This window comes from Naegleria gruberi, assembly GCF_000004985.1.
Source record: "Naegleria gruberi genomic scaffold NAEGRscaffold_15, whole genome shotgun sequence".
NCBI classification, from domain to species: Eukaryota; Heterolobosea; class Eutetramitea; order Acrasida; family Naegleriidae; genus Naegleria; species Naegleria gruberi.
Window position 1 is genome coordinate 62522 of NW_003163312.1, and position 22679 is coordinate 85200.

General features: G+C 31.9%; 12 protein-coding genes and 1 non-coding gene across 13 annotated transcripts; 7 read left to right on the forward strand and 6 right to left on the reverse strand.

Annotated features, from left to right (window-relative positions):
- Window positions 1-139: 139 nt before the first annotated feature.
- Window positions 140-786, forward strand: NAEGRDRAFT_79139 (uncharacterized protein; the record flags this gene model as incomplete). The annotated part of the gene is made up of 1 exon (XM_002678900.1): window positions 140-786. The coding sequence occupies one exon, from the start codon at window positions 140-142 to the stop codon at window positions 710-712; it is 573 nt and encodes a 190-aa protein (XP_002678946.1). The 3' UTR covers window positions 713-786.
- Window positions 787-960: 174 nt separating this feature from the next.
- Window positions 961-1560, forward strand: NAEGRDRAFT_4284 (uncharacterized protein; the record flags this gene model as incomplete). Its single annotated transcript, XM_002678901.1, has 1 exon — window positions 961-1560. A coding segment is annotated over one exon (600 nt), but the record flags the coding sequence as incomplete, so codon positions are not given.
- A 47-nt stretch (window positions 1561-1607) lies between these two features.
- Window positions 1608-1937, reverse strand: NAEGRDRAFT_32371 (uncharacterized protein; the record flags this gene model as incomplete). The annotated part of the gene is made up of 1 exon (XM_002679007.1): window positions 1608-1937. A coding segment is annotated over one exon (330 nt), but the record flags the coding sequence as incomplete, so codon positions are not given.
- Window positions 1938-2090: 153 nt separating this feature from the next.
- On the forward strand, window positions 2091-4412 carry NAEGRDRAFT_65636 (uncharacterized protein; the record flags this gene model as incomplete). Its single annotated transcript, XM_002678902.1, has 1 exon — window positions 2091-4412. The coding sequence occupies one exon, from the start codon at window positions 2091-2093 to the stop codon at window positions 4410-4412; it is 2322 nt and encodes a 773-aa protein (XP_002678948.1).
- Window positions 4413-5014: 602 nt separating this feature from the next.
- NAEGRDRAFT_57566 (uncharacterized protein) lies at window positions 5015-5753 on the reverse strand (the record flags this gene model as incomplete). The annotated part of the gene is made up of 1 exon (XM_002679008.1): window positions 5015-5753. Exon 1 carries the CDS (start codon window positions 5720-5722, stop codon window positions 5015-5017), a length of 708 nt encoding a protein of 235 aa, XP_002679054.1. The 5' UTR covers window positions 5723-5753.
- A 125-nt stretch (window positions 5754-5878) lies between these two features.
- On the reverse strand, window positions 5879-8791 carry NAEGRDRAFT_79140 (uncharacterized protein; the record flags this gene model as incomplete). The annotated part of the gene is made up of 4 exons (XM_002679009.1): window positions 5879-5946; window positions 6158-6347; window positions 6409-7276; window positions 7329-8791. 4 exons carry the CDS (start codon window positions 8789-8791, stop codon window positions 5879-5881), a joined length of 2589 nt encoding a protein of 862 aa, XP_002679055.1.
- A 626-nt stretch (window positions 8792-9417) lies between these two features.
- On the forward strand, window positions 9418-9735 carry NAEGRDRAFT_65638 (uncharacterized protein; the record flags this gene model as incomplete). The annotated part of the gene is made up of 1 exon (XM_002678903.1): window positions 9418-9735. One exon carries the CDS (start codon window positions 9418-9420, stop codon window positions 9733-9735), a length of 318 nt encoding a protein of 105 aa, XP_002678949.1.
- Window positions 9736-10881: 1146 nt separating this feature from the next.
- On the reverse strand, window positions 10882-13527 carry NAEGRDRAFT_57568 (uncharacterized protein; the record flags this gene model as incomplete). Its single annotated transcript, XM_002679010.1, has 2 exons — window positions 10882-10907; window positions 12375-13527. The coding sequence occupies 2 exons, from the start codon at window positions 13525-13527 to the stop codon at window positions 10882-10884; spliced, it is 1179 nt and encodes a 392-aa protein (XP_002679056.1).
- A 173-nt stretch (window positions 13528-13700) lies between these two features.
- On the forward strand, window positions 13701-13787 carry NAEGRDRAFT_t215. The gene has a single exon. It is a non-coding gene; the product is annotated as a tRNA-Tyr (tRNA).
- Window positions 13788-14145: 358 nt separating this feature from the next.
- On the forward strand, window positions 14146-16689 carry NAEGRDRAFT_57569 (uncharacterized protein; the record flags this gene model as incomplete). The annotated part of the gene is made up of 2 exons (XM_002678904.1): window positions 14146-14509; window positions 16148-16689. The coding sequence occupies 2 exons, from the start codon at window positions 14146-14148 to the stop codon at window positions 16687-16689; spliced, it is 906 nt and encodes a 301-aa protein (XP_002678950.1).
- Window positions 16690-16953: 264 nt separating this feature from the next.
- On the forward strand, window positions 16954-17992 carry NAEGRDRAFT_65643 (uncharacterized protein; the record flags this gene model as incomplete). Its single annotated transcript, XM_002678905.1, has 2 exons — window positions 16954-17784; window positions 17945-17992. 2 exons carry the CDS (start codon window positions 16954-16956, stop codon window positions 17990-17992), a joined length of 879 nt encoding a protein of 292 aa, XP_002678951.1.
- Window positions 17993-18175: 183 nt separating this feature from the next.
- On the reverse strand, window positions 18176-19943 carry NAEGRDRAFT_57570 (uncharacterized protein). The gene is made up of 2 exons (XM_002679011.1): window positions 19092-19943; window positions 18176-19007 (listed from the first exon to the last, which is right to left on the reverse strand). Exons 1-2 carry the CDS (start codon window positions 19930-19932, stop codon window positions 18193-18195), a joined length of 1656 nt encoding a protein of 551 aa, XP_002679057.1. The 5' UTR covers window positions 19933-19943; the 3' UTR covers window positions 18176-18192.
- Window positions 19944-21412: 1469 nt separating this feature from the next.
- Window positions 21413-22627, reverse strand: NAEGRDRAFT_65645 (uncharacterized protein; the record flags this gene model as incomplete). Its single annotated transcript, XM_002679012.1, has 1 exon — window positions 21413-22627. One exon carries the CDS (start codon window positions 22625-22627, stop codon window positions 21413-21415), a length of 1215 nt encoding a protein of 404 aa, XP_002679058.1.
- Window positions 22628-22679: the final 52 nt, after the last annotated feature.

Below are 22679 nucleotides of genomic sequence, written 5' to 3' on the forward strand. Positions count from 1 at the left end.
AAGTTTTGCGGGCATGTTCAGTTTTTCATTTCTCATTTTTTTTACATAATTTAAATTAAGGCGGGAACTTTTTCTCTCTTGTCTAGCCCCATTGAAGTAATTGATTTTGATGTGCGCTCGATTAAGATATCATAAAAAAATGAACGCACTTCTATTGAGTGATAATGATAAAGCAAAGATGTTGCATGCACTTGGCCCCCTTATTCAGAGATTGGAACAAAGAAAATCTGTCAGAATCCAATGCTTTAATCAATCTCTGACATTGAGTTCAATTTTACAAAGTTTGAGTAGTTTAATTGTTCGATATGTATTTGAAGAAAAGTCAGTTGGACTTCTCCGAAACCTCAATGTCAGTCTAGTTGGAAAAACCATCTCTAATGAATTTGAAAAATCTAGGTGGGAAAATATTAAGAATGAAATTCTTGAGGATACTTATTGGAAAGGAACGATAGCAACATTAATTAGAGTTTGGTTATTGTGCGATCATTGTTGTCGATCCATCAATGCTGCCCTCAATATTGATCCAATTTCAAGTATTTCAGAGCAAGACGAAATGCCAACAACTTTTGAATTGAGACAAGCAGTGAGAAACAACTTTTCGGATGGATTAAACCCATATTTTCAAGATAAGGGATTTTCTATTCAAGACCTCAATCAAATGTTAAACACCCTTGATCAATTACAAAATTATTTATCCAACCCTGTTATTTGAAAATACGTGTTTGTTATTTTTCATTGTTGTAAAAAATCTAAACTGCTAAAATAAAAAAAGTGAAACCTTCATCGTCTCTCTCACGAACGTCCTCGTCTTTATCGACAACTTCAACATCAACAGCACCATCAGCTTCGGATTGGGTTTTAATTGATAAAAAATCCTTGAAATCATCTCCAAGATCTCCATCATTAAATAATCAAAATTCTGATTTATCATCACCAACTTCTCCATCATTAAATAACATCATGGGTGCTATCTTTTCGCTTTTTCATAAGAAGGAAACAAAAGTCAGTGAACAGGACAAGGCTGTTCTAGAATTAAAAACTCAACGTGACAAAATCAAGGTCTACCAAAAGAAATTACAAACAGTTATTCAGAAAGAACGAGATGTGGCCAAACAATTGGTACAAGAAGGAAAGAAGGATTTGGCCATGTTGGCTTTAAAGAAGAAAAAGTATCAAGAAAGTTTATTAGAAAAAACTCATAAACAATTAGATAATCTCCAACAAATGGTTGATCAATTAGAATTTGCTCAAATTGAAAAACAAATTTTGGATGGACTTAAACAAGGAAAACAAGCTTTGGATACTTTACAAAAGGAAATGGGATCATTGGAAGATATTGAAAAATTGATGGACGAAACACGTGAAGCAATTCAATATCAAGAAGAAGTCAGTAGAATCTTGAGTGAAAGTCTTACACCTGAAGATCTTACTGATGTTGAAGAAGATTTGAACGAATTGGAAGCACAATTGTTAAAGGAAAATATGCCAAAAGTCAACAAAACACCTCTTCCTACTGTAGAAAAACCATCCGAAGTTGAAATTGAGCAAGACGAAGAGGAAGATGAAAGAAAAGCTGTACAACTCTAAAATTTATATACACAGCTAATCTACACTCTAACTGCAAAAACAGTAGTAACACAGTGGATTGTGTCATTATTCCAACATTCGGAAATCATTTGATCAGTTGATTGACCTTCCCAGTGAGCTACGCATGATGAGTGAAGACCAGCTCCAGTTCTTTGCATAATTATACACGTTACAACATATTTATAGGGTTTTCCATTCACTTTTCCGTTACTATCAGGCAGTAACATTTGTTCTTGATTATTCTGTAAACCCTTTAATATTCCTTCAAGTAATGTTGAAGTCCATGTATCCACTTTTTGAGCATGGTATTGTGCATCCTTTAAAACAGTTAATAAATTTTCTCTTATTATTAATTTAATTTTTGAATCATCAATAGCAACTGAAGACTGTATTCAGTTTGTATGAAAGTCCTTCATCAAAATACAAACCTCAAAATCGTCCTTCACAACAGCACCTAAAGACATTTTTTTGTAGAATTAATTTTAAATAAAGGCGCGAAAAAAATGTTAACAAACAACACTACTTCATGTTGTTCATCATCGGATCACTCTTCTTGTGATCATCATCATCATGGACATCAACAAGATCTTGTTAGCGAGGAATATGCTCATATCTGCCACAAATTACAAACAATTCTTTTCAATGAAGAAACAAGGAAGGAAATCGAATCCTTGGTTCAAGATAATTTAATTCCTAATATTGTATCTCTAAATATTCAACCTTCAGTTTGGATGATTAAATCCTTGTTGCAAAATCCATCACTTCCTCTGATTTTATATGATTTATGTTTTGAAGTATTCAACCCATCCGTTTCCTTGACTTTATTCATGAGACAACAAAAATTGGATGAGGAATTACAAGTTGTTATTGAATTTGTTGAAGCAATTTATAATCATTCATCACCAAAAGAAGTTCAATCTTTATTATCAGAAGCATTAACAGCAAACACTGTAAATATTAGAAGAGTGAACGATTTCCATCAGATAGATATTCTGAATTTCGGACCAGCTGATTTCAATAATCAAGCTATTTTGGATCATAATTTATTCTTACTCAAGTTATTATTTGAAAATTTATCAAGATTACCTGAAACTGAAAAGAGATGGTTCTTTTTTAAAGTATTAGATTATACCTTCTCTAATGTGTGCTCAACTAGAGTGGAGACTATTCAAAATGAAGCATATGGAGATGAGGAAATGATGAAATCGGAAGCTGATAAAAAGATGGCTTTGGATAGAAATTTTTTGGGATATTCGACTTGTTTGGTGGATTGCTTACTTTCGGCATGTTCATCGATATTTGAAAAGAAATCTTCTGACTCTATCTCACAAAAAATTCATTTAAAAAGAGAGAGTGACTGCTTCTTGCAAATATGCTTTACCATATTGGCCAAAATTTATTCCAATGAAAATCTGGTACAAATTTGTACAGAAAATGGTACACTACTGAAGGTAATGCAATCAATTACAGCATGCAAACGAACATTCAATGATATTGTGGAATATAGTAAGAGATTTAAAGCATGGTCGGATGTCAATAACTCTAAAGATGATCAAATTGATGAAGAAGATGAGGATGAGGAAATGAGTGAAGATGATGAAGAGGAGGATATCAAAAATTTTGTCTTTTGGGATAATAGAGGATTGGGTATTTTTATTTATTTGCTTTTAGATAAGGCAATTGAAAGAAAGCATTATTCATTGTTTATTCTATCTGATTTGTATATATTTATCATGTGTAAATATTATACCGAAATAATGTTACAATCTGGGATGGCTGGTTTTGCCACAGCAGCTCTTTCTATTTTAAGAAAGTTATTCGAAAACAATATCAAGAAGAAAGGGTCACTTGTTATCAAACTTGGTGTCCCAGAATACGATTTGGCTTCTTACTTTGATTTGGCTCAATCACTTATTTCGTTTATGACTGTTTGCCCAAACAATAACTTGAGAACTATGGCATATAAGGTTTTCCAAGATTTTATAACGAGATTTAACGATGAGGATAGATTTAACATCTTGTATCACATCATGAATAAGTGTCCATACCCTTACTTGGTAGCAATCATATTAGACAGATTGAAAGAGGAAATAATTCTAGAATATAATGCTGTTTTCCAAAGAATAGACAAGAAGAAAATTGAAACTCTGAGAGAGTTGAATGAATATAATCCTATAGAGCCACCCAAATTGGAAGAAGTGAACGAATTTTTGAAAAATAATAAGGCCAATTCAGAAACTCAGAATTATTTTTCAAAATTTGCTCCAAACACAGCTCCAAAGATCAATTATGACTCTGAGACTGTGAGAGACATTAGACTTTTTGCAAAAGATTCCAAGGCATTCTTGGTGCCACACAAAATACCAAATTTAATTATTGAACTTTTGGAAAAATATGTTGAAGATCCATTTGATAGTGACAATATTCAAGTAATTCTCAGAGCATTGAATTTATATTACTTTTTATTGTTGAGAGATAGTGAGCCTAATGTAACTGGTGTACTTGATTCAGAAATAGTCTCAAAGATGGAAGAAAAAGTTCTCAACAAGTTAAATAGTGCATGTGAAAAATTGACCAAAGTAATTCAAGAACACAACGCAATGCAACTAGGCGATGAAGAAGAGGAAGATTTAGATTATGATGAGCTAATGGATGAATTTGAATCAGAATTCACACCAGAAGAAATTCAAGCTCTTCAAGAATTGAAATCACAAGAAAAGGAAAAATCCAAAATCAAAGAACAATCCTCACATGAATTAGATTTACACCTCCTCAATGAGGTATTAACTCGTATTCATGATATTCTCTCTGGAAAGTGTAAATAAATATTAATTAAAAAAAAAATGATTGACCGCGTTGGTGACCACACTTTAACAAAGAGAGAAAAAGCAGTACTTTCCGATTGTTTTTGGACTGCAGGATATAGAGGATTATTATCGGGTACGATTGCAGGAGGTGTTTTAGCTTGGGCTGGTAAGTTTCTACAGTATTGTGTGATGTGAGGGAAAATTTCGGAAATATTGATGTTGTGGATAATAATTAGTGAAAAAGTATCAAAAACCACAAAAACCAATGGGTAGAATTGCTGTTGTTTCTTGTATGTGTTTTTTTGAAAATGATTTTATTATAATTATTGAAATATAGTATTCTTTATTGGAGGTGTTTATCTTGGATCGGCATCTGCTGTACCTTATTGTTTGAAGAGTTTTGCTAAATTGGAAGATTCTGAACTTGGAGATACTGCTAGAAGATTGTAAGTTTTGAGTTTTGACAAATTGTCAATTTGAATATAATAGTATTATGGCTGTAACAGATCAAACTAAACAAGAAGCAGGTGGTCCATCAAAGAATGAAGAATGGGATTGGGAAGAAGAAGAAAAAAAGAAAGCAGCTGCTGCAATGCAAGCTAAAAAGAAATAATCATTTACTATTTTATGAGATCTTCAGTATAACATTTCAATTCGTTGTAATTTTCGATTAATGATTTTTCTAATATCTTAGTATCTAGAGATTCGCCTGAGGTTAAATTCAATTTCTTAAGAAGAAACTTTCCAAAATAAAATTCAATATCATATAGCGTCCTTTTTTCAATAGGAAATTTCTTGGAATTATTTAATATTTCTGAAATCCTAGGTTCCCAAATTGTAAAAAGCTCATTCAGAAATGATTCATCAAATATCGAAATATTATTCAATATTATTACAATAAATTTAGAAGCAATAGGTGCTCTGCAAATGTTTTTAGATTCTTGAATTATTTCCAATTTGATTTGTTCTATTAATTTTGTCAATGTTTTTGCAGAATTTTCCTGTAATTCTTCTTTTAAATTGACAATTAATATTTCCCAAAGTTTAATTAACTCATCAAAAAGTAAAGTTACTCTTTGTTTCTCCCCATTATCAGGTAATGGTGTAATATTCCTCAATTCCTCTTCCGAATGACAATATCTGTTAATAGGTCGTTGATTTGTAAGTATAGGATCCAGAATAATACAATGATCATGTTTAGGACAATTTCCGACTTTTAATTTATCATATTGAAAACGAGCATCTTTTAGTTGGTTTTTCAATTTTTCTGCAACATTAAAAACATCGTTTGATACCTCCACTATCTCAACGTCATCATCATCCGACATTTTTAAAATGTTGTTAATAATATTTAAAATTAATACTTGTGTAAATTTGATGGCAATGTTAATATTATTATTTAATATTGTACTTGTCTTTTCAGATTTGAGTTTTTTAGGAGTGAATGGATTTGTGAATAATTATTATCCAAATGGCAACAATTTTCAAAATCCATTGCTGAGAACAACCTTGCCACCTCCACCTCCTCCACTTCTAACCTTTCCACCAGTTACTATTCCACAAGTGTTTGGGAGTTTTTATGTTTGTAATGCCTACGATGCAAGTGGTGTACCTTTACCATTTCCAACCATTGCTAGTTGGCAAGGTTTAGGATGGCCTCCACTTTAGAGATTAATTCTCTGTCTGATTGGAATTAAGCTGTTTCCAATGGTGAGTCCAACTAGATAAAATTTTGTAAATTTTGAAATCTCAATAAAACTTACAGAAAATAGCCATACCAATAAGAAAAACCTCAGTCATGAAATAAATACCACTGGCTGAATCTTTTGATAAAAAGGCAGAAAAACCTCTCCATGAAAGAGAACCAGGAACCAAAAGTAAAGTTGCAACAGAGTTAATGAGGAGTGGTGGATGGTTTGTTATGAGTGAATAAATATTACTTCCAACACCAGTCTGTCAGAGATGATGATAATAATTCGGTTTAAAAACAATTGAATGTGTGAAAAATACTTACAACAATACCAGCAATGACAGTTCCCAATTCTGATCCCAATACGTTACTGGTATAGAATGCAGTAAGGTGAACAGAAAGAGTCACAACCACTAGACAAAAATAGGTAAAGAAATACTTTGGTACCTTAGCGTCTATTCCAATAGCAATGGCAAGAACAATAATGGCTACAATACGCATAGGCAAGGAAAGATCTGTTCTTGTTGTGCCAACTTTTTCACTAGCTGCAAATGCAGGGAATAAATTAACCATACCATTAGTAATAAGTAAACCGAAACCCAATTTCAAAACTGTAGAAAATGCACTGACAAGTCTGGATGTACCTGAAACTAGAGATCTTGCCTGAATTTCATTAATACCAATCATAATCGTCACACCAGGTAAATAATAAAAACTCAAACAAAGGCAAATCAGGACCACACTCACATAACTAACATCCCACAAAATAAATTTGAATATAATTCCACATAGCCCTCCAACCACACTCGCCACAATAACTGAAACGTTTGAAAAGAAGGCAATCCTCGAACCATAAACCATGAATATACCAATTATAATACCACCAATAAAACAGGTCAAAACTTCTCCAACAGTTCCATTCCACAACATGACATAGAATCCACAAAAAACAAACATGTTAAAAACTGTAAACATTGGATGTGAATAAATAGGAGGCTCCATAATAACTTCAGCAATTTTTTCTTGAGCATCCTTCAATGGAAGTAAACCATCAGAAATATCGTGAGCTATAGAATCCAATTTGGTCAATTTGTTTAAATCTGTAGTTTGACTTTCAATTTTAACAAAGTAAGACACATTTGATGGATCTCTTGGTTTTGTACCAAAACTGTACCAAATACCTGTTGGAATACTATTTTCAAATTTGTTAATAAAAATCTTCCTAGATTTTAAATAATACGTACCAGAAGAAATAACCATCCATTCCAAAATATGTGCTTACCAAAGACAAGTGATATTCAACTCTATTAGAAGGTAATCCATAAATTGACAAGGCATATCCTAAATCCAAAAGTAAGGAGTGAACTCTATTCTTATCCTCTCTTGTTAATTTTTGATAAGGGATTACATATCTCTTTTCTATTTCAAATTTTCCTGTAACACACCACAACATGGCTTTTTTAAGCTTTTCAGATAGGGAATGATTTGTCCTTTCGTCTTCTTCTGGAGCCATTTGATCTTCCATTTTTTGCTTTCCTCTTTTGAAAAGCCAATTTTTAACTTTTCGTTTTGTTGATGGTAGCATTGGTACAGGATTTGATTCCAAATAAATTGGTTTTTTAGAAAATTCACTTTGAGCCAATCTCTTTTGTTCACTCGATAATTTAAAAGAATTAAGTGATCCAGAAAATTCTGAATGTGAATATAAATCCGATACTGTTGAGTTTGTTTCCTCATATAATGATTCCAAATCATTGAAAGAAGATGTTCTTGATAAATTTCCAGAACTAAAGTTATTTGCATTATTTTCCACAGAGTACATATCATCCTCTGAATTAATATTATTTAACATTGCTGTATTACTAACAGCACTCGAAGAAACCATAGCAGAAGCACCACCAAAAGAGCTCGGATTGTTTGATAGTGTTGTTGAAAGGTCAAATATTGGAGAAGCTCCAGATAAAAATCCATTCGGAGGTAAATTAGCACTAATATTCTTTGATGGTACAATAAATGTCTTGGGAATATTAGAATTAGTGGATGGAATTATTCTTGATGCAGATCCAAAATCAACAATATATTCCTCATCATCATTATAGTCATCAACATCATTATTCCTTGTTGGAAAAGTTGCTTGATTATTCAATCTTTCTGGAGAGGTAATTGTAGGGGAGGTAGGAGAGTCTTTGTATTCGTCTTGAAGTCTTGATGCCATAGTTTGCTTTTCAAGATTAGAAGAAGAATGAAAACTAGAGAGAATGTGAGGAGGTTCCATATCTTCAAAAGATTCCTCATCATCTTGTGATGGTAGGAAATGATCATCATTCATATTATAGGGTAAACTCTTTGTAGTTGTCAGCAAGTGTTTGATATTGGAACTACTTTTTGAAGGAGTAACACTATTAATAAGAAGAGGAGAAACATTTGGATTGATACTCATCCTACGACCATTGTTTGATGTACTTGTTACATTACTAACAGTATTATTATTGTTAATATTATTATTGAAAGAAGACGGTATTGTTTTTAATTGTTCCGTAGATGAAATACTATTACTAGTAGCATTAACAATATTTGATGATGTTATTGTTGTATTGTTGTTGTTGTTGCTATTGATGATTGTTGTGGGTGATGATGAATTTACATTCGGAATTTGTGAAGGCTGAACATTACCCTCACCACCACTACTACTATTATCTTGTAGCATTTTGTTCTCTAAATATTATGTAAATATTCAAGTAGTGAATGATACAACTGCCCTAGATATCCTCCAATCAATAAATGAATGCTACTATTCAACAATATTAAAATCAAGCAGATATTATTGAAAATTCTTTTTTTCGCTCTTTTTTCACCATTGATGAAGGTGATACCTCTCAACATATTACGCGCACAAACATCACCCAATTTTGGATTGGTAGCCATTCCCATAAAATTCCAAGCACAATTAATATTGGTGTTTTAATTGATATAATGGTATAATGCTTCTGTCGAGAATGTGCTTGGAAAGTTTGGTATGGCATAATGCAAGTCACAACATGATGAGATTTATGAAGTGAAGACTTGCATAAAAATTGAAGGGGAATGTCCAGCTTTTTCACAGTTCTTCATAAGATTTTGTGATGGAGAGGCTAAGACAATGCCGCTGTTTGTCAGAGGTCAGATGTTCAAGACCACCTACCTGTCAACAAAATGTCAACTGTTCAATAACTAAATTCGATAAATGTTAAAAATAACAATTATATTAATAACAATAAAATAAGAATAGCTCAGCCAAACCATGTCGCTATTTAAAAAAACCTCAGAAAAAAGAAAGTCAATAACAAAAAAGAAATGATGAGAAGAAAGAAACCAGCTAAGGAAACAATTGTTGTTCCAGAAAGTAAAAAGAGAACTCATCAAGATAAGGATTCTTCCAATAAGAAGGTGAAACAAAATTCCTGCCAAAATTGCAGCCTGACTGCTTCGACTGTTGAAACTAAACCAGAAGAAAGAGCTAAGGAAATTAAGAAAAAGAAACCACCAAAGCAACCAGAAGTAACAAAACCTCCAAGTTCTTCACCATTTGCTCCTTATGAGCACGCAATCATGGAACCTAATGAAGAAGAATATGAAGCTCTCATGGATGCAAAACCTGCATGGATGAAATAGTTTCCAAACCTATCAAAACTTGATCTAAACCCACATAGTAAATTTGATCATATCCATAACACCAACATTATAACTCTTCAAAATTGTGGCTTAAAGATGTCAAACTCTAACTTGATTCAACTCTTCGAATGATGAAAATGAATATTATGTTATGTTCGGCGTATCATGCTTCTAATAAAGATCCAATTTACTCATCATATCAAAACATTACAAAAAAAAAATGTCTAAAAAACAAAACGTTCTTCCGTACAATGATCAACATAGTGTATTATATGAACATCATAGACAACAAAGTCTTGAAGATGGAGATAAATTAGCCTTTGAAACAATTGTTGATGAAGAGAAAAAGTTAGAAGAATCGGAATTTAAAAAAACAGAATTTGCCAAGACTAAAAGTTTAATTAAAATTGCATCGGAGATGATTAAACATACTGATTGGGAATGGTCTGATTCTATTGGTCTTGGTTATTATTTAAATTTTAGAAAGGATAAAATTGTCAAGGATTATTCATACATGATTGATGAATCATTTAAATTTAATCATGAAAAACAAGTTTTTGTAAATAATAATAATGAAGAGATCCCATTCGAAACGGTTGAGATTTGGAAGGAATATGTCATGTGTATCAGATATTTATTTAAAGAATATGATAATTTTATTATCAAAACAAGTTTTGATTATGCAGATGTTTTAGAGTATGAGCCAAAAGGTAATGCAGAAAGAAGTGCCTATGCTATTGTAAGGGATATAAAGAGGAAAAAGCTACTCTTACTCATCGAGGGAACAAAAACTTTCCATGACTTGTTGACTGATTTGAATACTGATGCTGTTGCTTTTGAATGCGAAACTTTTAAGAATGAAAATATTACAAACCAATTTGTACATTCTGGTATGATTGAAAGAGCTTATTGGTTCTATTATCAAATAATTCCAAAGATTGAAAATTATTTGGCAACTGAATATACTGATTATTCATTTGAAATGGTCGGACATAGTTTAGGTGCTGGTACTGCTTCTATATTAACATTATTAATTATTCCTAAAATGCCAGATGTTAAATGTTTTGCATTTGCTTGTCCAAAGATATTCTCTCATGAGCTTGCAAGATCTGATCTGGTTAAGAGTCACATTACCACATTTATTAATCAGGATGACTTTGTTCCACTATTTTCTGTGGAAAGTTTTAGAGATTTCAAAACTAATAGAATGGTGAATTGGAAATCAGAAGTTATGAATGAAACACAACTAGGGAAATTCATAAAGAGCACCGATAAATTCATGGATCAAAATGGTGTTTATGGAGCTTTCAACAATGTAAAAAACACTTTCAAGAGTGGGTTCAATTACATTGTCAATGGTGCTCAAAGCAACCCTATTGTTACCAAAAAACAAAAAAAAACACCTCCTCCACTTCCAAAGAACTTAGTGAAAAAGAGATTAATCAAACTTCAGGAATACAAGGAAGATGAGATCGATGAAGAAGATGAAAATTTCTTCATCAATCTTGTAAAGGAATACGAAGAAAAAGCCAAAGAAGAAAATGACCAACAGGAAAAGAAAGACCAAGTTGAACAAGAACCGACTGCTTCAGAAAATTATGAAGAAAAACAAGAGGAAATTGACCAAGACATTGATCAAGAAGTGGAAGTACCAGAAAATCAAGACAGTATCCCATCTACATTACCAGAAAATCAACAACTCTTTAGTAGTCATATTAGTCCAGTTATGGATGGTATTGATGAGGCCTCTGATCCTAGCTATGATCAAGAACAAGATACAGAGACAAGTTCAATATACAGAGATTTGCCACCTCTTCCAAAATCATTCATTACTGGTGTTCATCTTTACTCACCAGAGAATATTCTGTATTTTAGAACTATTAATGATAGAACCTATATGAAGAAGTGTGTACCTTCAGAGTTTGAACAATTGAATTTTGGTCAAAAGTATGTGGCCGACCATTTTTCAAGTAGTTACATTAATGCACTTGCTGGTGTTTTGGATTCTGTTACAGCTGTTCAACAAGCTCCTCCACTTCAACTTCCCCCACTTCCAACGTTACCAAAACAACGAAGTCCAGTAACTAAGGATGATATGCATGAAATTGAGATTGTCTCCGTTGTTCCAACAATTGAAACCAAGAGAACTCTTCCTCCACTTCCAGCACACTTACTCAAAACTAAATCACCAGTCTCCAACGAGGTAACTGAATCAATAATTACAACCAGCAATGAAATTACTGAAACTGTTACTGTTGAAACTGTTGTACAAACAACTGCGCCATCCATTGATGTTGAGATAACTACAACTGCTGAGCAAACTGAGCCAGTCGAAACCACATCAACAACAGAAACCAGAAACAACCGAACCAATATCTAATGAAAATTAACTTATTCTTCTTTTACTTCCTCTTTCTTTTGCTTTTTCTTTTTTGGCTTGTTTTCTTTTTGTAATTGGGCTCTAACCTCCAATGTCTTACTGAAAGTTTCCTTGTTCAGTTCGATGAAAGGTTGTTGGGATTCCTTCATTACATGTTGCATCACCCTCAATGAATCATCACTTGCACCCATACTTCTTCTCTTCTTCAATTCCATTCTCTTTCTTTCTTTTGCTAATTTCTTTTTCTTTGGAGCATTACCGTGATATTTGTGTGAGAATTCTCTGTAGGCCTCCTTTGGTGTCAATGAATTACCATGTCGGTCCAAGTGTTCAATTACAAAATCAGCCTCATCATCATATCCAAGAGCAGTCGGTTTAAGTCTTTCTTCAATGTGAGATCTATCCTTACTTCTACCAACTCTTTTATCCTCCAAAAACCCTTGTAAACTAGCAAACTCAATGGTGGCAAGTAGGCCATCCGAAACGAGAGGTTCTTTGACTAAGTTTTCAGGTTGAATTATATCTTTCTTTACATCCTCTTCCTCTTTGATTTCTTGTTTTACATCCAATATTTCACTATTAGTATTATCAGCATCCACATCCATGTTTACATTGTTTTCCTCATCTTTTGATCTAACTGAAACATTCTTTCTTTTTCTCTTATTAATAGTTGCATCTTGAGGCTCTGTTTTTACATTTTCTACAGCTAGGGTTTTTACAAAGTGTTTTGTAGAGTCAAATATTTTTCCAGATATGTTCAAATTATCCTCATCTACAAGCATTTTATCAGATCCATGAAGCACCATAGATTCTTCTTGTGCTTTATCAATGGCTTCTTGATAGGTTCTATCTTTTTCCTTTTCTTCCAATAGATTTTTCTCTTCTCTCTTAGTAAGTCTATTTTCAGATCTTTTTGCCAAGTGGATTTCATCAATTGATGAATTCATTTCCATTAGCTGAAGTAAATCATCCGTTACACCAATTTGTGATGTTTTTTCCTTCACTCGAATATTCTTAACTTTCTTTTTCTTTAAAGCCTCAAAATCTGAAGCTATTGCTGGTTTTGATGATGAAAGATCATAAACTTTAGCATTTGGTCTATGTAATTCTTCCTCTTCCTCTTCAAAAGCTAATATTTTCTTTTTTTGCTCCTTTTTTAATTTTTCTTTTGCTTCTTGATTTTCATCATCAGAATCAATTCCTTGTTTTCTTTTAAATTCTCTTTCTTTTCGTTTTATCTTTGCTAATTCTATTCTTTTTTGTATTTCCGAAGCTTCATCTTCCTTCTGATCTACTATTACAGTATTTTTTGTATCATTTCCGACCTTGAGAGGTTTTAATCCGAGTTTTATTCTTTGTTCGTTTGTTTCCTCGATTGTCAGGAAGAAACTTCCATCACTTGCAATGTGCATTTTTTTTTAATTTTTTTTAATTTATTTTTGCTTCTTGTTCAAGTTGATTTACTAGTATTAACAAACTATTTCATTCTGTTAATTTCTGTAATCGAAGTGCTTACAGTTTGTAGGAGTAAAGGAATTTCAAGGTTTTAATTTAATTATCAAATGTGAAATATATAAAATATATACCGATGATAGCTCAGCTGGTAGAGCATGGGACTGTAGCAAGAAAAACTGTCATCCTGTGGTCGGCGGTTCGATTCCGTCTCATCGGATCCTTTTGATTTTGTCTCAAGTGTTTGACAACTATTTTCTTCTTTTGAGAAATACAGTGTGATTCCAATCTCTTTAAGAGAGTAATCATTGCAACCACCTTCTATTGATAGTGATTGAATAATAAATTGCTCTCTTATTGTTCACAACTTGCTTAATAGATTAATAACACTTACAAAAAGCCACAAATAACGCCAAATGAGGAAGTCTCATATTTGGACAAAAGCAGCTTGGACTGTATACAACTGTCCAGTGCATCATCAAACCAGCAAGAGCTGATAAAGTTCATCACACAAGCTTCCAATTTTGCTGTTAACTGAACTTTTTTGAATCATTCTTAAGGCCAGTAAGAAGAAAAAAATGGGTGGCAGATATAAAGTTATTTCATACAAGGAGCCTGGTGGTAATCCTTACGTTAAATCTGAAGCAGATGCTCTCCAAGTGACTCAAACCTGTTATCTTGATTCAATCAATCCAAAGGGAGCACAATACAGATCCCAAGTTGTTGTCCATTATGACACCAAGATGGAAAAAATCCTTTACCTGCACAATAACAGTGTTGATATCAAACCAGTTGAAAAAGCAATGAAGGAAGCAAAGACTGGAAAAGATTGTTTGATTGCTCTTAAGAAAGATCTTGGTGATTTCCATGTTGTAGTCCAAGCAATCAGATTTGCTGTGACTGGCAAGATCAAGGATCCAAACGCACCTAAAAAGAGTGCAGGTGCATCTGGTGGCTTGTCTTCATTATTCAAAAAATAGTAATTCTTCTGCATTAACTCGATTTCATTAACTGCTTTCAATAAAAAGAAATCTAATTTTCGGTTTTGAATTACCAACGTTGAAGAGTTGATATCTGTACCCTTCTCAACTATTGCCCCAGAACAGACTTTGTTTCAGTTATTAATCCATATTCACCTATTTTTCTCTGCACAATTTCTGTTGTTATTATTCGATAACTTTTCAAAACGAAGCCTCCATTTTTTATTAATTCCAATAAATAATGTTAAGCTAATAATATTCGATTCCTCTTCTATTACATCCTTCTTTGTAACAACTCGATTTTAAATTTCCTTATTTCAATTTCACTAGTTTCAACTCTGGTAAATTAGATTCAGTTGTTGCTTTGGAAAACTCATAGAAATTATAGCTGGCTATAAACGGATTGCTATTAGAAGCAACGTCTATTGTTTGGTTTGGAATCTTTATACATTTTAGTTCATCTGTTAAATTGCTAAACAAATATTGTAATTGGTCAGGATTTAAAGATAAAATAGCTGGATCATCCTCCTCATTAATTACAGTCTTGAATCCTTGCTTTGTATTTTGTAAATTAATTTGGCATAATTGAATTTTATATGGGAATAAATTATTATTATTCATATTGCTATTAATATTATTAGCCAAATAGGTTGCCTTAATCAAGCAGGCACCTTTATCAGTCATTATAGGAATGTAGAAAAATAAAATTCCCTTCATATTATATAATTTGAATTCACTTCCAGTTTTGGTGATTAGAGATTTAGTTTCTCTCTGATCTAAAGCAATAGTCGAAATGTTGCTATCCAAAAAATTATATTGTTTGCATTCACTTTTAACTAAATTAACACAATATCTAACTATTAATTCAATATTAATATCTGAATTTAATTGATATATATTTTCATTGCTCTCATTAATTTCTTCGGTAGTTTCAATAATTTGTAATAAATTATTCCAAACTTGTTGCTCCTCTTGAGTTAAATTATTTAATAAATATCTAGAAATTAACATTATAATAATAGGTAACGGAATGGCTGCCATTATAGCATATAAGAATAATTTCCTTCTAAATTCCGATTTATATTTTCTATTATTTGAGGAAGAATTACTTGATCGGTAATAGGATGAGGCTTGAAATAATTGTTTGTTGCAAGTCTGATGATAATTTTGAACATTTTGATAATTGCTACTACCAACAACAAGCTTATTTCTATTGTTCAATAATATTAATTTAGTATGATTATGATGATTATTAAAAACTCCAAAATTTGAAAGTATTTTCTTTCCGAGGCTTGTGCTAGCATTAAACTTTTTCATTTTTTATTAATACACATTAAATATTTAGATTTAAATATTAAATATTATTGACAAATCGTTATAACAACATCCGATGATGGTTTCCATTATTCTTCATCAAGTATCACCAAATCAAAGCCTTTACTAACTTCAAAGTACCCACCTATTATTATTATTACATTTTCCATTCACAATCGGATTGAAGGCTAAAACAAAAAAATTGGCACAAACCTGCTTCAGTTGGAAAGAAACAAAGCTTGATCATCAATACCCTCCGAAACTCTGTCAATATTGAACGTTTTAGATAACCACCACAATAGAACATTGAAGATGAATCATTTAGAGAGTGATATTGTACTGTTAGATTCTAGTAATTCTTCTCACTTTATGTGCGATAATTGTTCAACAACAACAACACGACAATACAAGTATTATGATGATGGATTATATGAACAAGAACAAACACATTTAACATTAATACCCAATAATATTGATACATCTAATTTAACTATTGATATAACACAAACTATGATAATACACTCCCTTCAAAATATTAAAATTAGTAATAATAGTAGCAACGAAAGTAATAATAATAGTACATTAAAAACATCTTCCGAAGTCCCTCAAGGTGACCAAAGTAAAACAACAAAACAAAATCCACCATCCTCCACAAATCAACAAAATACCAACGAATGTACCATAATCGATCTTGAACAATCCCCAAATTTCAATGACACTATGATAGAAGATGATGATAATTTCGAATATAATGATGAGTTGAATTTCCTGATTTCTAACTTTGATTTAAAGGATAAACAAAATAAATTTATGCCATATATTTATTAACTGCTAATCCTCAATGATATTGTTTCACATGTGAATGGAATAGACGTGTCATAAATCTAAGAAATATTGGTCCAAGGAAATTTTGCATTGTAAATAATTGTAAACTACAAATAAATTACGTCATAGGAATATTGAACCATGAACTGTTGCACAATTAAATGAGTTGTACAACATTTCAAGGAGAATAAATTTAATGAGGTTTCATCTGTGAGGAGAATATTGAAATACCTCTGATCTTTGTAATCTATAAGCAAATCAAAAAAAATGAAAACATTCAAATTCGACCCACAAACTCAAGAATGGAAGAGTTACTCAAAAATTGAAGAGTTCAATCAAGTTCCATCCTCATTTCTTTCAATTGATAAATTGACAAGGGAATTTGGATTGAAAATTGGCACATTTAATGTGTTATTTGATTTGGTTCCTTTCTTTTTACAATCAATATTGAGAGCAAAAGAAAGGCATATTCATACCATTGAATTATTGAAAAGAGAAAATTTTGACATTATCATTTTGAATGAAGTTACTGGAAGATTTTTAAATTTAATTGAAAATGATGAATTTTTCAAGAGCGAATATTACTTTAGTGATATTATGGAGAGAGATGGTGATGTGAAAAGTGAATTAACTGTGAATAAGAGCATTGGAAAGAGAATGGGAAATCTTGTCTTGTCCAAATTTGCTCCAGATTTTACTGAAATGGAGGGTATTAATAAGAGTAGAGCTTTTATTTATAGTTCATTCACTCCTGTGGATGGAAATGGAAGAAGAATTGAAGAAGAAAGGATTGGTATTGTGGCAACCCATACAAGTGCCTTTACTCATAATGATCAAGTTAGAAAGCAAGAATTGACTAGATTGGTAAATTCTGAACTATTGAAAAATGTTAAAAATGTTGTAGTTTTAGGAGATTTAAATCTGCATGAAGAACACGAGGATAGGACAATTGAAGCAATTAATTGTAGAGATTTATGGACAGAAACTAGAAGCAATGGTCTATTTCGTGGATATACATTCGATTCTCTCAATAATTCACTCATTCAAATGCTATTTTTGAATTTTGAAAAGAGAAGAATGCGATTGGACAGAATTATTGTAAACTCCTCAAGTTTATTAGGTTGTAATTCTAAAGTTGAGTTGTTTGGGCATGAACCAATTTCAACATATAGAAAACAAGGGTTGACCACAACGAACCTACAAACTCCATTGTGGTTTACTTTATTGAGACAATTAGGAATTATTGATTGCAAAACAGACGACTATTTATTCTGCTCTGACCATTTCGGTCTTAAAACCTCACTAGTTCTTTGTAGCTCAGCCCAAGATTTAAAGAATCTATCTACAGAAATCAAAAATCAAGATGAAACATCAATGAATGAATACAAGGAGGACAGTTATGAAAGTGCAAACAAATTCAAATATTCCATCAACTATTTGAGATTGACTCTCTCAATGGTTGTTTTGATTTTAATGGTTGGTTATGGAATTTCAAAACTGTAAATTTTATTCCTTTTTGAAAACTGTTGATTTTCTCTTTTCTCTATTCGATTTGGACCATTCCAAATACCAAGATCTGTTTGGATATAATTTTTGATTATCTCTCCATGCCTTATCATAACACTGATCATCCACACTATCTGAAAGTTGTAATTTTTTAGTTCCACCCTCAGTCAATTCATTCATTAGTTTGTCCATTTTAGTATAAATATCCTTCGTTCTCTTTTTCCAAAACATTTCCAGAATAAGATTAGAATTGTACTTGAAATTAGCATCTCCATACATGACATGCACCAATCTGGTCATGTTATCATACATTTTATAGAAAATGTAATAAGACAATGCAAAAGCATCAATTCCATTTTCTTGCCTTGGTAATTCGTCCTGTGAAAAATCTCCAGTGTGCATCACGTACATGTACATATCATTGAATGGATCCTTAATCGTTGTTCCAGTCATACAGAAATACCTCTTTTTCACAAACGGAAGTTTGTAATCCAATCCACTTGTAAGTAATTGGAGGGCATACATTGGTTTGTCAACTGAATTCTCTTTCAGACCTTCTTCACATGGTGGAACATATTTATGTAACTGGTAATCAGTGTGAGCTTGTGGATCAAACTTGATATGATTATCTCCATGAACCCACATTGCCCAAACATCATCAAATGAATAGGGTAAATACATGACTGATTTGAAGAGTTGCATTCCTTTCAGTCTACTCGATGAGAATACGTATGGGGTTTTAGAACAGTATGATTGATAGAGTTTCTTATCTTGAATTAATTTCCAATCTGGTGTATCTTCAGCCAATGTAAATCCTATTTTGTAATGAATTTTTTCAATTGAAAATTACAATATTACAAATAGTTCAATATATTAATAATATGGAAAATAAAACTTACCAAAGTAAATATGATTATCAGAAACTGTCTTATCCATCAAATCGTTTGGTTTAAATCTCAAATCAACATTGACTCCCTTTGAAGAATCAATAGCAATGGTTCTTGTGAAATTTTCACCCTTTTCTTTTAAAAAGTTCAATAAGAATTGACTTCTCACAAATCTTGGAAATTGATCCATTTTCAAATCCATATGAACAGTCAACTCAACTTCATTAAATAATTTCTGATAATCCAACAGTTCAATAATTTCACTACAAAGTGGATACAAATTTGATTCATTGGAATCTAATGATCCTTCCTGTGATGAATTAGATGATTCAGTATCATTAATTGAAACTGAAGATGCACTCTTTCCTAGAGTTTCCTTTTCTGATATTAATTTTGTAAAATTTTCAAACTTTTCTTGAATTTTTTCATGTTTACCCAACAATTCTCTCTGTATATGACCAATATTTAATTCCTTCTCTGATGATGGTTTAATATAAATATTAAATATCGAATTTGACTTGTCTGTTATACGTCTCAGTTGTTTAGTTACTTTTTTTAGTTGTGATTTCTTCTTGAAAGTTGTTGGACGAGAAAATTCTGTTATGGATGATGTGGAATCACTGTTATTTAGTGTGTCATTCTCTAGCTTGAGTATTTCCATTATTTCGGCAATGGATTTATCATATTCTTTCTTATAATATTCCAATTCGTCTAGGAATAGGATAGTTTCATCACTTAAGCTTGTGTTTGTCAAGTATTTTCTAAAACATTCTCTGGATTCCTTTGATTCTATCATCTCTTCATAGACAACAGAATAATTACGAGGATCAAATGATGCTGTTTTTGCCGGCATGTTTGGTTTCGTCTTGTTTTTTTTATCCGAAACAAAAGAATCAATGATATTCGTGCGGTTCAATGATGAGGAGCTGTCTTTTTAAAGACCAGATAACAATTTGTTTCTACGATATTTGACAAAATCAAAAGTGGAACAACCAATCATCGCAACCATTGTTTGTCATAAGTGATGAATCCTAAAGAAAGATTATTCAAAATGGTTGGTTGCACTCAGAGTCTCAAACATTTGGAATGATGGCCATTAAATCTCATGCCTTACTATCATCATCATTAATTGACACTCATGACATTTAATTTGACCAGGAAAGATTTCTTATCTCAAGGCTTGAAATATTTCTATGAAATCTCAGACAGACAACCTCATATTTCAATTCCTCTTAATTGTTCCTTAGCAATTGCAAGCAAGATGGTACCGCTCAAAAGTGATAAATTAAAATAAGCTTTAAAAAGAAAGAGAAAAAATGAAGAGGAGAAAACTAACATTTAACCAGGAAGATGGTGATACACTGAAGAGGCTCCAGAACATATTTTACGGAATTAGTGATGATGAAAGGAAAATGGAGGCTTTGATAAAATTGTGTGAGCAAGCAACTAAAGTGAGTTGCGTATCTATTTGTAATGGAAGTCTCATTTGAAGATCAAACAGTTGGCACTGATACGTTAATAATACCAAAATCAGCACAAGAATTGGAAAATTATTTTACTGAACTTGGTAACCAAATTAACCCTTGAATAAGGATTATATTTCTTTTCTTGTTTGGAATTTTCAAACATTAAGTTTTTAGAGCTTCAACTTCGTTTTGGAAACTTGCTCGATACAGCCAATGCTATATCAACAACTTTTTATTGTGAATGAGATGAGTTTTGGCAATAACCATTTGAATTTTGGATGTACCTTTCCCTCACGAGTTACCATCAAGATCAACCAAATTTCTTGTTTATCTCCAAACAATCATCTGAATTAGGTATTTGGGCGGTTAAACTTAATATCTCAACCAAAAAAATGCATAGTTATGCTCTTAAAGACCGTTCTTTCACTTTAGTAATTGAGGCACCTCGAAGAACAATTGTGAGATGGATTTATAAAACCATGTTGAAAGATTGTAGGAAGCAATGATGGTTTTGAGAAAAGCTACTCAAATTCTGTAGCAAAGTAACCTGACCTAATATTTGTCCAGCGAAATATTCAGAAGAACTCATTTCCTTCAACAATTAGTTAAATCCACTCATTTGATTATTTTCATACACTTTAGTGTGATGTCTATTAGGTTGAAGAATTTGTTAGTAGATAAGACCTCTAGTGGAAGTTTAGCAATCCCTGTCAGGGACAGAGCATTGAACATGTTACATTCTCTTCCCTTGAAAAGATCTGAAAGAGTTGCAACATTACATTCCATAGCATGTAATTTTGAAATAGATCTGTACTTGGTTCAAGATTGCACCTTTATGAAATTAACAACCTAGAAATGTGAATAAAATCATTCTTTTTTGATATTGTTGAAAAGAAAGAAACCTCCAATAGACCCCATTGTTGGTTTTTGGGGATTTTTGTTGGGAATTTCAATTTTTTCTTCAATAGTTACAACTTGGTTTAGTTCAAAAGACTCCACAAATTCGAAAACTACATCATGATAAGAACCATTTCTAATGATTTCCTTAAATAGATGAACTTGATTTGAAGTTAAACCTCTCTTCACAAGAATGAAAATATCTTCTTGACTCGATGAAATATCGATACTGAAACATGATCTGTCTGTTTCATATCTTTTCTTATCTGGAACTGTCAACATCTTTTCAAACTCTAATCTTTCAAATGTTGAACGAATAGAGTTTGTGAAAACTTGACCTTCCTTTGTCAAAGCTGCAATTCCCCAGTCACCAATCTTTTCAATACTGTCGTAAATCTTATGATACATATTAAAACCGTAATATAAATCTCCTTCATGATCCAACGCACACATATCTGATACTTGTCTGAACGAAGATTCCAAATATGAATTATTACTATCCAAATTTTTTCCATCTATAGCATGAAATATCAAGTACATCCCATTAAAAAATAAATAATCTGCTCTATTGTATTTATCCCCAAGTTCCCTCTTAATAAGATATCGATCTCTAATGTGTTCAACCTCGTCATTACTGACTCTTATCGAATACCAAAATCTTTGATTATTCTTGAAATGCTTTGTGAGTATTGCTACTTGCAAATCAACAATTTTAACATCGAGAATAATTTCATTAGAAGGTGGAAATTCCATTAGTTGCTCACATGAATAATCCCAATACTTGACATCAGAATATTCTCCCTCAAAAGAAACTCCAGAGGAAACAATCCTACGCTCAAATTTTGATTTTTTGATTACAAAATACGTAAAATCAATCCCACAATAAACATCTTCAATGTTCGAGAGCGGAATTTCAACCATTCGAGGGATTAGTAAATGGCCTTCTTTTTCTTGTCTATATCCGAATGCAGTGGCGTTGTTTAATAAAAAGATGACATGCCTAGCTCCACAAACAATCTTTTTAATGCCTATTTGTTTAATTTTAGTGAAAGTTTCTTCTGATTTGAATTTGAAAAATTGGAGTGGTGAATCGGTTTGCCTTTTCCTATCTTTTGATACTTTTTTGATGAAAAGATAGGTCGAGTTCACTCCATCAAGAGAAAAAGAGGTTCTTTGAAATGACATTTTTTTGATTCAAAATTAATAATAAAAAGTATTTTGTAACAAGTTCAGTATG

Coding starts and splice junctions, on each gene's coding strand:
- NAEGRDRAFT_57570 (XM_002679011.1), bottom strand. CDS start 19,932: ATGCCGGCAAAAACAGCATCATTTGATCCTCGTAATTATTCTGTTGTC. Junction 19,008..19,091: donor TGATAATCATATTTACTTTG/GTAAGTTTTATT, acceptor ATTACAAAATAG/GATTTACATTGGCTGAAGAT.